Below are 15844 nucleotides of genomic sequence, written 5' to 3' on the forward strand. Positions count from 1 at the left end.
AAATACAACTACCGTATGATCCAGCCACCCCACTGCTGGATATTTATTTAAAGGAAAGGAAGTCAGTATACCAAAAAGACATCTCAGCCAAGCATGGTGGCTCACACCTCTAATCCTGTAATCCCAGCACTTTGAGAGACAGAGGCTGGCAAATCACCTGAGGTCAGAAGTTCGAGACCATCCTGGCCAACATGGTGAAACCCCATCTGTACTAAAAATACAAAAATTAGCCAGGCCTGATGGCATACACCTGTAATCTCAGCTACTTGGGAGGCTGAGGCAGGAGAATCACTTGAACCCGGGAGACAGAGGTCTCAGTGAGCTGAGATCACATGATTGCACTCCAGCCTGGACAACAAGAGTGAAACGCCATCACAATAACAACAACAAAAAAGGCAGGTGCGGTGGCTCACGTCTGTAATCCCAGCACTTTGGGAAGCCAAGGCAAGTGGATCACGAGGTTAGGAGTTCAAGACCAACCTGGCCAAGATGGTGAAACCCTGTCTCTACTAAAAATACAAAAAATAGCTGGGTGTGGTGGCGGGTGCCTGTAATCCCAGCTACTTGGGAAGCTGAGGCCGGATAATTGCTTGAACCCAGGTGACAGAGATTGCAGTGAGCCGAGATCATGCCGCTGCACTCCAGCCTGGGCAACAGAGTGAGACTCTGTCTCAAAAAAAAAAAAGACATCTCACCCCTTGTTTATTGCAGCACTAGTCTCAATAGCCAGGATACAGAATCAACCAAAACATGGTATCAACTTGATCCAGTCATTTGGAAACAGATGACTGGATAAAGAAAATGTGGTGTATTTACACAATGGAATACTATTCAGCCATGTTGTCATTTGTGCCAACAGGGATGAAACTGGAGGACATTATTTTAAGTGACATAAGCCAGGAACAGAAAGTTAAACACTGCATGTTCATATTCTATTTTTTTTTTTTTTTTTGAAACAGAGTCTCACTTTATCACCCAGACTGGGCTGCAGTGGCGCAATCTCGGCTCACTGCAACCTTCACCTCTCAGATTAAAGTGATGCTTGGGGTTTCACCATGTTGGTCAGGCTGGTATCAAACCTCTGACCTCAAATGATCCTCCCGCCTTGGCCTCCCAAAGTTCTGGGATTACAGGTGTGAGCCATTGCGCCTGGCCTGCGTGTTCATATTCATATGTGGAAGCTGCAAAAAAGTTGATCTCATAAAAGTAAAAAGTAAAACAAAGGATACTAGGGACTAGGGAGGGTAGGGAGAATGGAGGGATAGGGAGAGATTTGTCAAGGATACAAAATTTCAGCTAGATAAGAGGAATACGTTCTAGTGTTCTATACCTGTATAGGATGACTATAGTTAACAATAATAAGCTGGGCGTGGTGGCTCACGCCTGTAATTCAAGCACTTTGGAGGCCAAGGCAGGCGGATCACCTGAGCTCGGGAGTTCAAGACAGACCTGACCAACATGGTGAAACCCCGTCTAAAAACAAACAAAAAAAACAACAAAAAATAATATAGCCTATAGTTTCAATTAGCTAGAAGGAGGGCCAGGCGCGGTGGCTCACACCTGTAATCCCAAGCACTTTGGAAGGCCGAGGCAGGATACTTGCTTGAGCTTGGGAGTTGGAGGTTGCAGTGAGTCGAGATCTCACCATTGCACTCCAGCCTGGGTGATAGAGTGAGACTCCATCTCAGTCTCAAAAAAGAAATGAAGGAAGGAAGGAAGGTAGGAAGGAGGGAAGGAGGGAGGGAGGGAGGGAGAAAACGAAGGAAGGAAGGAAGGAAGGAAGGAAGGAAATAGTGAAGGGGGCGGGTGCTGTAGCTCATGCCGGTAATGCCGGCACTTTAGGAAGGTGAGGTGGGAGGATTGCTTGAGATCAGGAGTTTGAGATCAGCCTGGAAAACATAGTAAGACCTCATCTCTACAACAAAATCAAGAAAATTAGCCGGGCATGGTGGTGTGTGCCTGTAATCTCAGCTACTTGGAGGCTGAGATGAGAGAATCACTTGAGCCTGGTAGGTCAAGACTGCAATGAGCCAAGATCATGCCACTGCACTCCAGCCTGGGTGACAGAGAAGACCGTCACCTCCCGTGCCTCCCCCCCAAAAAAAGTAGTGATGGGAGGAATGTGTGATTTTTGTTCTTTGAAATGTGTTGAGATGGGGGCTGGGTGTGGTGACTCACGTCTGTAACTCCACCACTTTGGGAAGCCAAGGTAAGTGGACTACCTGAGTCCAGGAGTTCAAGACCCGCCTGGGCAACATGGTGAAACAAACAAACAAAAACAAAACAAAACAAAAAAATTAGCCCAGGTATGGTGGCATGCACCTGTAGTCCCAGCTACCCGGAAGCCTGAGGAGGGAAAATTGGTTGAGCCCAGGAGGCAGAGGCTGCAGTGAGCCAAAATCGCACCACTGCACTTCAACATGGGGATGACACAGAGAGACCCTGTCAAAAAAAAAAAAAAAAAGAAAGAAAGAAAGCGAGAAATAAATAAATAAATGTGTTGAGATAGATTCTTCCTGATCATTCTTCTTTCCTCATCACTTGGGAATTTGAGGATATGGCACCAGGACGCTCTGCTCCAGGAACACCAGTTTCCCCACTTGAGTTATTCATCTTTTGTGTCTGTTTTCCAGGAGCTCACACTCCAACCAATTGAGAAAAGATTTGGCTACAATGACACATTGGCTGGAAGACATACCCACAAACCCATGGACCACTGGACTGTGAGTAACGACCCTCACTTATGCCTCCTTGCACCCAAGTGTTATATATTGGTAGAATGAATGAATGAAAGAATGGCAAAAGCAGCTATTTAGTCAAGTACCCAGATATTTCTTGAAAAGGGTGTTATTGTGGCCAAGAGGCTGTGCACTGCCTTATTTATTTATGTATGTCACCCAGACTAGAATGCAGTGGTGCAATCATAGTTTACTGCAGCCTCTAACTCCTGGCCTCAAGTGTGATCCTTCCAGCTTAGGCTCCTAAAACTCTGAGATTACCAGGTGTGAGCCACCATACCTGGCCCGAGCATGGCTTTTGATCTTCATAGAATCCAAAGTCATGAACTTGTAGCCACATTGACAACTTGTCTGGCTTGAACAGGTTGAATATCAAGCAGATGTAGCCATAGTGTCACCTGTGAGAAGTTGCAGTGTTTTATAGCTGCTTTGTTTGCTTGTTTTGTGAGATGGCGTTTCACTATGTTGCTCAGGCTGTTCTTGAACTCCTGGACTCAAGCAATCCTCTCACCTCAGCCTCTTGAGTGACAGGAACTATAGGGACTCATCACTGTGCCTGGCAAAATTGTAATGTTTTGTAGACACATACGCACACACACCCAAAACTAACTATAATTTAAAAAGCTAGACAGAGATAATGTCTTATAACTCAAGGTTTTTTAGACATCAATTCATATATGTTGATTAATCATTCAACATTAATTATGGTTGTGTTTTTCAGGTCCAGTTTTAGAACTTTGAACAAGGTTAATAATCTTGTATTGCTGTGGTCAGTCTTTTGCTAATTACTGAAGGTAAATAAGATGTGATCACAAGAACAGTCCACTCACTGTGTCTCAAATATTCTCTAAAACCCTAAAATAAATAATTTTCATTATATTTTAAGTTGGTTATATTGGCTAGTGTTTATTTTTTGCCTTTTTTTTTTTTTTGAGATGGAGTCTTGCTCTGTCACCCAGATTGTGCAGTGGCACAATCTCGGCTCACTGCAACCTCCGCCTCCCGGGTTCAAGCAATTCTCCTGCCTCAGCCTCCTAAGTAGCTGGGATTATAGGTGCCTGCCTCCACACCTGGCTAACTGTTGTATTTTTAGTATAGACAGGGTTTCACCATGTTGGGTAGGCTGGTCTCGATCTCCTGACCTCAAGTGATCCACCTGCCTTGGCCTCCTAAAGTGCTGGGCTTACAGGTGTGAGCCATCGCACCCAGCTATATTGGCTAGTTTCAAGACAGATTAGGGCTATACATTTGAAATCGTTCCACTAACATGATATAACAAGGTTTGTAAGTGATAAGTTTGGCAGCTTCGATTTCTGGCGCAAGGTGTGTGGCCTCCCAGAGCTCTAGGCTGTCCTCTCTGACTCAGTTTTTCTTGCTCTGTAATGGGTTCTGTCCATTTGTCAGCCTGCAGATTTTCAGCTGGATTTTTTTTCATGTCAGAGAAATTAACACAGAAATTGCTCCCCTTTCCCTGATCATAATCATTTTGGCCACACTTTTCAAAGCTTACTCTTAGACCATCCCAAAACTCCAGGGTAACTCCATATTATTATTCAAAGTTTTTCTCAAATTAAATGTCTGTTAGGCTGGCTACACAATAACAATAAGGGGAAAAGCCTGACCCGTTCATTTTGCATTTTACCTTGGAGATGGTCCTGTGGTTTGACTTTGCACATGCCTGGAAACAAAATTTGCCTTTCTGCTCCTTTGTGAAGTAATCAAAGCACAATGTGCATGTGGTTCCAAACACATTTAATTCTGCAGCTATTCTTTTGTTGACTGCACTCCCTGCAAAATATCCTGGAGGGGGATTACCGGGCAGGTACAACAGACTAGGGTGATTCCTGGATGGGGAAGGCAGAGGGCCAAGCAAAGGAGTAAGTGCTCAAGAAGGGATTTTACTTGGAAACCTTTGAAATTGGAAGTCATGGTGGCTATTTGGTTTGGGGGTATATGTCTAAGTGATACATTTATAAAGTAAAAATGAAATTCAGGCCACATGCAGTGGCTCATACCTATAATCCCAGTGCCTGGGGAATCCCTCCTGCCTTGGCCTACCTAAAAAACAAAGAATTTCAGAGTCAATAGCACATTATGTTTTGACTACATCACGAAGAAGCAGAAAAGGGCCAGGTGCGGTGGCTCACACCTGTAATCCCAACTCTTTCAGAGGCTGAGGCAGGCAGATCTTTTGAGGTCAGGAGCTCAAGACCAGCCTGGCCAACATGTTGAAACCTCATCTCTACTAAAAATACAAAAAATTAGCCAGGCATGGTGGTATGCCCCTATAGTCCCAGCTACTTAGGAGGCTGAGTGCAGGAGGACAGCTTGAACCCAGGAGATGGAGGTTGCAGTGACTCGAGGGTATGCCACTGTACTCCAGCCTGAGTGACAGAGTGAGACTCTGTCTCAAAAAAAAAAAAAAAACCCAAACAAACAACAACAAAAGCAGCAGAAAGGTAAATTCTTATTTTCTTCTTTTAAAACATTTCCTTTGTTTTACAAATTCTTTTTCCAGACATGTGTAAAGCCAAGCCACAAGGGCCTTTTCTGAAGTAAAATGCAAAACAAGGGGGCCAAGCTTTTCCCTTATTTCTCCCTCCTTGCCTAGGAGTTCGAGACCAGCCTGGGCAACAGAGCAAGACCTTGTCCCTTCAAAAAAAATTTTAAAAAATTAGCTGGATGTGGTGCTGTGTGCCTGTAGTCCCAGCTACTCAGGGGGCTGAGGTGGGAGGATTGCCTGAGTCCAGGAGTTGGAGGCTGCTGTGAGCCATGATCACACCATTGCAGATCCAGCTTGGGTGACAGAGAGAGACCCTGTCTTAAAAAAAAAATTCAGGGCCGGGCGCGGTGGCTCACGCCTATAATCCCAGCACTTTGGGAGGCCGAGGCGGGTGGATCACGAGGTCAAGAGATCGAGACCATCCTGGTCAACATGGTGAAACCCCGTCTCTACTAAAAATACAAAAAATTAGCTGGGCATGGTGGCGCGTGCCTGTAATCCCAGCTACTCAGGAGGCTGAGGCAGAAGAATTGCCTGAACCCAGGAGGCGGAGGTTGCGGTGAGCCGAGATCGCGCCATTGCACTCCAGCCTGGGTAACAAAAGCGAAACTCTGTCTCAAAAAAAAAAAAAAAAAAAAAAAAAATTCAGGCCGGGCGTAGTGGCTCACGCCTGTAATCCAAGCACTTTGGAGGCCAAGGCGGGCGGATCACCTGAGGTCGGGAGTTTAAGACCAGCCTGACCAACATGGTGAAACCCCATCTTTAAAAAAAAAAAAAAAAATTCAAACAGTTCAGAAGGGTATAAAGTGAAAGCCTCACTTCTTCCTGGATTTCTTATTCTCCAGTTTCCCTCCCCCAGTCTTTTGTTACTTCCTTGTATACCCTTCTAGAGATAGTCTAGATGTGTATGCAGATAGGACACTCATGACTGGTAACATATTATAACATTTGCCCACTTTGTTTGCTATTTTGCTTTTCTGTAACAATATACTCAGTCAACAAATATTTATTTAGTACCTAAGATATGCTTGAATCCTGTCCTATGTACTCAGGATAGAGCAATGAACAAACCAATCCGTATTAGTTATCTATTACTGTGTAACACATTGTTGCAAATGTAGCAGTTTAAGGAAACCCACATTTACTTAGTTTTTGTGGGTCTAGAGTCCATGCACTGTTTCCCTGAGTTATCTGCTTGAGGTTCTTGCCAGGCTGCAATCACGCTATCAATAGTGCCGTGTTCTCATCTGGAAACTCAACTAGAGAAGAACCTGCTTCTGAGCCCACTCCAGTGGTTGGCGGACTTCATTTTCTTGTAGGAATAGGATGGAGAACATTGAATTTTTACCAGCTGTTGGTCAAAGGTCCTTAGTTCCTGGAAGCTGCCTTTGTGCAGTTGACAAGCAGTAGCTTGCTTCAGGCCAGGCCAGGAGGAGAGAGCACATCTGCTAGCAAGATGGAAGTCTTATTGGCCAGGAGTAGTGACTCATGTCTGTAATCCCAGAACTCTGGGGGGCCGAGGCAGGTGAATCACCTGAGGTCAGGAGTTCAAGACCAGCCTAGCCAACATGCTAAAACCCCATCTCTACTAAAAATGCAAAAATTAGTCAGTCATGTTGGTAGGTGCCTATAATCTCAGCTATGGAGAGGTTGAGACAGAGAATTACTTAAGCCCTAGAGGTGGAGGTTGCAGTGAGCACATACCACAGCCTGGGTTATACAGCAAGACTCAAAAAAAAAAAAAAAAGATGGAAGTATTTTTTGCATAGCTCACTGTAACCTCGAATTCTTGGGCTCAAGTGATCCCCCTGCCTCAGCCTCCCAAGTAACTGGGACTAAAGGCATGCACCACCATGCCCAGCTAATTAAAAAAAAACTTTTTATAGAGACAGGACCTTACTGTGTTGCCCAGACTGGTCTTGTACTCCTGGCCTCAAGCAATCCTCCCACCTCAGCATCCCAAAGGGCTAGGATTGAAGGAGGGAGCCACTGTGCCTGGCCAAGATTGAGTCTTATAAAACAACATAATGGGCCTGGTGCGGTGGCTCACCCCTGTAATCTCAGTACTTTGAGAGGCTGAGGCAGGTGGATTGCTTGAGGCCATGAGTTCGAGACTAGCCTGGCCAACATGGTGAAACCCTGTCTCTACTAAAAATACAAAAATTAGCTTGGCGAGGTGGCAGGCGCCTATAATCCCAGCTACTCAGGAGGCTGAGACAGGAGAATCGTTTGAACCCAGGAGGCAGAGGTTGCAGTGAGCTGAGATTGCACCATTGCACTCCAGCATGGACAACAGAGTGAGACTCCATCTCAAAAACACAAAAACAAAAACAAAACATGGCCGGGCACGGTGACTCACACACCTATAATCTCAACACTTTGGGAGGCCAAGGCAGGACCAGCCTGGCCAACATGGTGAAATCCCATCTCTACTAAAAATACAAAAAAATTAACTGGGCCTGGTGGTGGGCACCTATAATCCCAGCTACTTGGAAGGCTGAGGAAGGAGAATCACATGAACCGGGGAGGCAGAGGTTGCAGTGAGCCAAGATTGCACCATTACACTCCAGCCTGGGCAACAAGAGCGAAACTCTGTATCAAACAACCACAACAAACATAATCATGGGAATAATATCCTATCACTTTGTCATATGCTATTGGTTAGATGCAAATTGCAGGTCCCACCCACACTGAAGGAGAGGGAATTACATAAAGATGTGAGCAGCAGGAAGTGGGGATCATGGGAGACTATCTTAGAGCCTGTCTGCCTTGCAGACCAACCTCCTGTTCCCATGGAGGAGCTTACGTTCTAGTGGGGAAAACAGACAACCAATGAATAGGCAAATAAGTGCATGCTGGGTGCTAAAAATAAGTGCTAAAGCCAAAGAATAAATTTGGGTAAATGGAGCATTTGTAAAGGCGTGTTACTGTAGAAGAGAGCGGTCAGGGAAGGCCTCTGGGGCAGCAACATTTGAGCAGAGACCTGAAGGAAATGAGGAGGGCACAGAGATTACTGGGAGAAGAGGCACCAGTCTCCAACGAGCATGTGCGCAGACCCTGCCGGGTGAGCATGCTGGAGGTTTCCGTAATAATGCAGAGACGCATGTGGCTGCAGCATAGTGATCCAGTAGCAGGATACAAGGCTAGAGAGGAGATGGGATTGGACCAGGTAAGGGCCTTGCAGCCGTGTTAAGGATCTGAGTGTGGTGTAAAGCCACTGGGAAACATGGCGCAGAGGAGAAACACTGGCTTTCCATTGCAAAGGATCTCTTTGTTCCTGGGATAAGAGCAGATGGACAAGAGGCATGGCTGGAAGCAGAGAAACCAGTCTTAATCATCTCAGCAAGAAACACTGGTGGTTTGGATGCCAGCGGTTGGTGCATTTCCTAAAAAGTAGGCAGCTGCCGTCTAAAGGAAGAGCCTGCAGCATCAGTGGTGGATTGGATGTGTGGTGGGGCAGAAAAAACCTTAAAGGTGATGTCGAGGATTTTGGCCTGAGTCACTTGAAGGACGGGGTTATCGTTTATTGAGATGCAGAAGACAGTGAAAGAAATGGGTTTGAGCAGAAAAAAAAATCTGGAGTTCGATTTGTTTCTTGTTTCTTTTTTGTGTTTTTTCTGGCAGGCGGGTTGTTACTTACACTCCTTAGCAGATTCTGACTTCCGTGGCTATCATCCTGCTTAGAGCTTGATTTTATCATGTGCTGTAAGCAAAGTGACATTGTCATTTTTTCTTTTCGTTTTTCTTTTTTTGTGGGGGAAGACAAAGGCTTGCTCTGTCACCCACGCTACAGTACAGTCATGTGAACACAACTCACTGCAGCCTCGATTTCCTGGGCTTAAGAGATCCCCTCGCCTTGGTCTCCCAAAATGTTGGAATTACAGGAGGAGGGGGTTCCAAGTGTTGGTGTGGATGATTCCAAACCAACAGTTGGAAAGATATGCAGTAGCCTAGACAAGAACTAGGTGTGTAGGGTTGGAGTAGAGGCTTCCGCCATGTCCTGGAGATGTGATAGAAAAGGTCTACAGGAGGAACAGGAAGGTCATACTTGTCTCCTAGACACAAAGCAGAAGGTGACTCTCAAAACAAAACAAGAACAATAGTAAAACCTGGTTCTAGAAAGGGGCCTTGGAAACTTCTTTCGTGACCAGGCCTGGACTGTGTTTCAAGCTATGTAGGCGCTGTTACGAGAATATTCTGGAGTGCAGTGTTGACATTTAGTAAGAGGCTTTGCCTTTTTATTTCTTTTCATTTTTTTCATGCTATTCTGACAAAAGAGCCTTTGTCTTCTGAAACGGAATTTGCCTGGTTGGATTGTTTAATGATAGGTGACATAGCAATCGTCAGTGAGCACCATCTAAGGCAAGACCACCTTGTCTGAAGTCTTCTTCATCCACAGACTACCTGGCAGGGATGGGTTAAAAAGAAAGGGTAAAATGGGGCCAGGCATGGTGGCTCACACTTGTAATCCTAGCAGTTTCAGAGGCCGAGGTGGGTAGATCACCTGAAGTCAGCAGTTCAAATCCAGCCTGGCCAACATGGTGAAACTCCATCTCTACTAAAAATACAAAAAAATAGCCAGATGTGGTGAAGGGCACCTGTAATCCCAGCTATGCGGGAGGCTGAGGCAGGAGAATCACTTGAACCCGGGAGGTGGAGGTTGCAGTGAGCCGAGATTGCGCCACTGCACTCCAGCCTGGGCGACAGAGGTAAATGCACAGCACTGCTAGGGTGTTGTATCTTAGTTGGGTTTCTGAGTTTTCTCTCCACTAAAGTGGCTGCCCAGAGACCAACATTTGCTTTGCATGCCTCTGGCTAAAGGCACTAATTCCTCTAGTAACAGGGAAGATGGTGGGAGGAGCTGCCTACGTGGTCTTGTGGAAACTTGAATCTGAAAAATCTCTGAATTTGATACAGACTGGTCCAAAAATTTGAGAAAATGAACTCATTCTGGGAGTGGGGTTTTTCCATTCTTATTAGGCTGAGTTCCCAATTCTCTTTGGGTGCCTTAGTGACCGCCATGGTCAAGTTCTATAAAAACACGACTCAAGACAGAGATTATCCAGAAAATGCAAAGCTATTGAGATAGAAGGTAGATTAGTGGCTGCCTAGGGCTCAAGTGGGAAAAGGAGTGACTGCAAATGAACCTTAAAGATCTTTCTGGGGATGGAGGTATTTTAAAACTGGAGTATGGTGATGATTGCACAGCTCTGTATCTTCACTAAAAGTCACTGAATTGTACACTTAGGATGGGTGAATTTTACAGGATGTAAATTAAAATAAAGGTCTTTTAAAAATATTTATTCAGCCAGACACAGTGGCTCATGCCTGTAACCCCAGCACTTTGGGAGACCAAGGCTGGCTGATGACTTTAGCTCAGGAGTTTGAGACCAGTCTGACAAACATGGTGAAACCCTGTCTGCACCAAAAATACAAAAATTAGCAGGGCGTGGTGGTGTGCCCCTATAGTCCCAGCTATTTGGGAGGCTGAGGTGGGAAGATCGCTTGAGCCTGGGAGGTAGAGGTTGCAGTGAGCCAAAATCACACTATTGCATTCCAGCCTGGATGAGAGGAGTGAAACCCTGTCTTGAAAAACAAAATTAATTGACAAATAATAACTATATATATGTATATGGGATACAATGTGATATTTTGATATGTACACATTATGGAATAATTAAATCAAGCATATCCATCATCTCACATAATTTTTTTTTTATGGTGTGAACATTTATGATCAGCTCTCTTGGTCAGGCACAGTGGCTTACGCCTGTAATCCCAACACTTTGGGAAGCCAAGGCAGGAGGATCACTTGAGCCAGGAGTTTGAGACTAGCCTGGGCAACATAGTGAGACCCCCATTTCTACAAAAATACAAAAATTAGCCAGGTATGGTGCCATGCACCTGTTTTCCCGGCTACTTGGGAGGCTGAGGTAGGAGGATCACTTGAGCCCAGAAGGTCAAGGTTGCAATGAGCTGAGACCATGCCAGTGTACACCAGCCTGGGTGATAGAGCAAGATACTGTCTCAATAAAATAAAATTTAAAAATAAAATAAAATCAGTTCTCTTATAGGTCTCAACAACTTATTCCTTCTGTATAATTGAAACTTCATACTCTTTGACCAACATCTCCACATTGCCACCTCCCAACCAAAGAGCTCTTAAAACACACCCTGTTTTAGTCAGGGTTCTCCAGAAAAATAGACCAATAGGATTGCTCAATCTATCTGTCTATCCACCTCTATCTCTATCACTATGTTATCATCTGTGATGTATTTTAAGGAATTAACTCATGTGATTATGGAGGCCGAGAATTCCCATGCTTCTACAAACTGGAGACCCAGAAAGTCTCGTGATGTAGCTCTGAGAATTGGGGATCTGATGGTTTAAGTCCCAGGCAAGGGCAGAAGACCGATATCTCTGCTCAACCAATTAGGCAGACAGAGCAAACTCCCCCTCCTCTCCTTCTGTTGTTCTATTCAGGCCCTCAATGGATTGGATGATGGGACTGGATGAGGACTTTCACACTGGGGAGGGCCATCTGCCTTCCTCAGCCATTGATACAAATGCCAGTCTCATTCAAAATCACTCTCACAGACACACCCAGAAATAATGTTTTACCTGGGCACCCCATGTCCCAATCAAGTCAACATATAAAAATAACCATCACAAGTCTACCCCTTGTCAACTTGACACTCATCCTCATCTCCTGAAACCATACTTAATCGCCAAATAAAGACAATAACTAGGTCATCATTCTGCCTAATATGATACATCTATCCTGTGTGCTACTGAAAGCACAAACGCTTTCCCAGAATCGGATGGAAATGAGTGGTGTTTACTCTTCCTTTTGATATTCTTCTGTAACTTAAATACTATGATGTTGCAGAGACAAAAGTGACTCCATCTTGAATGCTGATCTGCCCTGCTGACTTCTCGCTAACCCCAGTTTCATGAATGCCTTCTGATTCCTACTTTATTTACCGTCCTTGGTGTAAGAACATGTACACACTCTAAATACGGCCTTTAGGTCAAGGCAACCTTGATGTTACCACACAAATCACAGGCTATGACGCACATAGCATTCTTGCCTTTTTTTGAGGGCTGCTGTGTTAGACCATTCCTGCATTGCTGTCAAAAATACCCGAGGCTAGGTAGGCTGGGCACGGTGGCTCACACCTATAATCCGAGCACTTTGGGAGGCCAAGGCGGGCAGATCACCTGAGGTCAGGAGTTCCAGACCAGCCTGACCAACATGGTGAAACCTCGTCTCTACTAACATACAAAAAGAAAAAAAAAATAGCCAGATGTGGTAGCAGGGCCTGTAATCCCAGCTACTTGGGAGGCTGAGGCAGGAGAATCACTTGAACCTGGGAGGCAGAGCTTGCAGTGAGTCGAGATCACAATTCTCCCACCTGCAGGCTGCAGGCTGTACAAGCATGGCTCTAGAATCTGCTTCTGGTGAGAGCCTCAGGAAGCTGACAGTCATGGTGGAAGGTGACGGGGGAGCAGGTGTGTCACATGAAGAAAGTGGGAGCAGGAGAGACGGGGAAGGGGTGGATGCCATACACTTTTAACAACAAAATCTCACGTGCAGTCAGGTGAGAACTCACTTATCACCAAGGGAATGGTGCTAAGCCATTCATAAGAGATCTGCCCCCATGATCCAATCACCTCCCACCAGGCCCCACCTCCAACATTGGGACTCGTATTGCAATATGAGATTTGAAGGGGACAAAAATGCAAACTGTATCAGTTGCCTTGAATTGTCTCTATAGAGCATATAGCCCTTTTCCTCTCGGCAGGTGAGCCTTGATTCTGGGGAGGAATTGTGCTGAGATCTACCTGTCTTGCTGATGCTCAAGACTAAACTTTTGTATGTTAGTTCCCTCAGAAATCACCCTTCATTAACAATCTGGATTCGTCTGCCTCATTCCTTGGCTTCTCTGCTCCTTTGGCATTTGAGGGCTGCTTTGCATATGTGACACTTTTGTGGAATAGATGTAAAAGTTTTGTTGTTTGTTGTTATTATTGGTTTGTTTTCTTTTCTTTTTTTCTTTTTTTTTTTTTTTTTGAGACAGAGTTTTGCTCTTGTTGCCCAGGCTGGAGTGCAATGGCACGATCTCTGCTCACCACAACCTCTGCCTCCCAAGTTCAAGCGATTTTCCTGTCTCAGCCTCGCAAGTAGCTGGGATTATAGGCACCCGCCACCACACCCAGCTAATTTTGTATTTTTAGTAGAAACAGGGTTTCTCCACGTTGGTCAGGCTGGTCTCGAACTCCCAATCTTAGGTGATCCACCCACCTAGGCCTCCCAAAGTGCTGGGATTACAGGCGTGAGCCACCATGCCTGGCCTGTTTGTTTGTTTTCTATAAAGACAAGGTCAGCCAGGCACAGTGGCGCATGCCTGTAGTCCCAGCTACTTGGGAGGCTGAGGTGGGAGGATTGCTTGAGCCCAGGAGTTCTGGGCTGTAGTGCGCTATGCCGATCGGGTGTCTGCACTAAGTTCGGCTTCCATATGGTGACCTCTCAGGAGCGGGGGACCACCAGGTTGCCTAAGGAGGGGTGAACTGGTCCAGGTCGGAAACGTAACAGATCAAAACTCCCGTGCTGATCAGTAGTGGGATCACGCCTGTGAATAGCCACTGCACTCCAGCCTGGGTAATGTAGCAAGACCCCATCCCCCCACCAAAAAAAAAATAGAGACAAGGTGAGGCTCTGTTGCCCAGGCTGGAGTGGACTGGCACAATCACAGCTCACTGCAGTCTCATCCTCTCAGGCTCAAGCGATTTTTCCACCTCAGCCTCCCAAGTAGCCGGGACTGCAGGTGCGTGCTACTACACCTGGCTACTGTTTTTTGTTTTTAGTAGAGATGAGGTTTTGTCACGTTGCTTGAGCTGGTTTTAAACTCCTGGAGTCCAGCAATTCACCTGCCTTGGCCTCCCAAAGTTCTGGGATTATAGGTGCCGCCGTCCTCAGCTGTTGTTTTTTGAGATTAGGTCTCACTCTATTGCCCAGGCTGGGGTGCAGTGGCACAATCAAAGCTCATCACAACCTCCACCTCCCGGGCTCAAGAGATCCTCTCTCTACAGCCTCCCAAGTAGCTAAGGCTATAGGCAAGCGCCACCACTTGTAGAGACAGGGTCTCCCTATGTTGCCCAGGCTGGTCTTGAATTTCTGGGCTCAAGTGGTCCTCCCATCTCAGCCTCCCAAAGTGCTGGGATTACAGACATGAACTACCACACCCAGCCAGATATAAAATTAACAGTACTTAAATCCTATGATATAGAGTCAATATATCTTGTTACATGATAAAATGAGAGGAAAGGAAACAAAGATATTTGCTACACAAACATGTTCATAATAAAATAAGGAGGAAATATAACAACTGCAGTCCTCATTTCTGTAACCAGTCATGTGATCATGGCAGTGTATTTATTTGTAACTACCTTCCTCCACTACCCCAATCTGTATTCCTTTTGCCTTCAGCAAGCACCTCAGGGGGTCATGGTTCTTTATTTGGTGTTGTGATCCAAACCTTCATTCCTGAAGGGTCTGGGCCATGTATAGTCCCGTCTGGATTGGATTGTTGTATATTTTTCCACTCCACTTAATCTGAGGACATGGTCATACTGAGAGATGCTCTATAGGAGCTCATGAATTGCAGATATACCTTCTTACCTCCATTGTGGAGCAGTCGTCCAAGTTTCCCTCGGTTGTCAGAATCAATTTATCTAGCCACTAGAGTATTCTCTTCTTGTCTTGTTAATTCAGGGTGTTGAGGAGCCCGAAGTGGCCGGGTGGTAGCCTTAACTTCCAGTTCAATGCAATTATTGTTGTGTCCAGATGGAAGGATTCCTTCCTCTGGAACTAAGAGCTCTAGACCAGCAGAGCATAAAGTTGTGATAGCAGGAACCAAAAATTTTGCTAGTGGGTCACTAGGAGTAATAGTGGTTCAGCTAGGCACAGTAGCTCGTGCCTACAATCCCAGTGCTTTGGGAGGCCAAAGCAGGAGGATTGTTTGAGGCCAGGAGTTCAAGACCAGACTAAGCAACATAGGGAGATGCTATTTCTTTCTTTCTTTCTTTTTTTTTTTTTTTTGAGACGGAGTTTCGCTCTTGTTACCCAGGCTGGAGTGCAATGGTGCGATCTCGGCTCACTGCAACCTCTGCCTCCTGGGTTCAGGCAATTCTCCTGCCTCAGCCTCCTAAGTAGCTGGGATTACAGGCATGCGCCACCATGCCCAGCTAATTTTTTGTATTTTTAGTAGAGACGGGGTTTCACCATGTTGACCAGGATGGTCTCGATCTCTTGACCTTGTGATCCACCCGCCTAGGCCTCTCAAAGTTCTGGGATTACAGGTGTGAGCCACTGCACCCGGCGGGAGACACTATTTCTACAAAAAAAAATTGTTTTTTGTTAAACTAGCTGGGCATGGTGGCAGGCACTTGCAGTCCTAGCTACTTGAGAGGTTGGGTGGGAGGATTGCTTGAGCAAGAGTTTGAGGCTGCAGGGAGCTATGGCCATGCCACTGCATTCCAGCCTGGGCAACAGAGCAAGACTCTGTCTAAAAAGAAAAAAAAAGGTAAATGGTACCACTC

General features: G+C 45.7%; 1 protein-coding gene across 1 annotated transcript in view; it reads left to right on the forward strand.

Moving 5' to 3' along the window:
* HEATR3 (HEAT repeat containing 3) overlaps nt 1-2798 on the forward strand; it is a 58081-nt gene extending 55283 nt beyond the window's left edge. Inside the window, exon 13 of the mRNA XM_064383042.1 lies at nt 2634-2798. Coding sequence (XP_064239112.1) covers nt 2634-2783 — 150 coding nt within the window. The 3' untranslated portion in view covers nt 2784-2798. The remainder of the gene's footprint in view (nt 1-2633) is intronic.
* Nucleotides 2799-15844: the final 13046 nt, after the last annotated feature.

This window comes from Aotus nancymaae, unplaced genomic scaffold (assembly GCF_030222135.1).
Source record: "Aotus nancymaae isolate 86718 unplaced genomic scaffold, 86718_ANA_hifiasm-v0.15.2.pri h1tg000030l, whole genome shotgun sequence".
Taxonomy (NCBI): Eukaryota; Metazoa; Chordata; class Mammalia; order Primates; family Aotidae; genus Aotus; species Aotus nancymaae.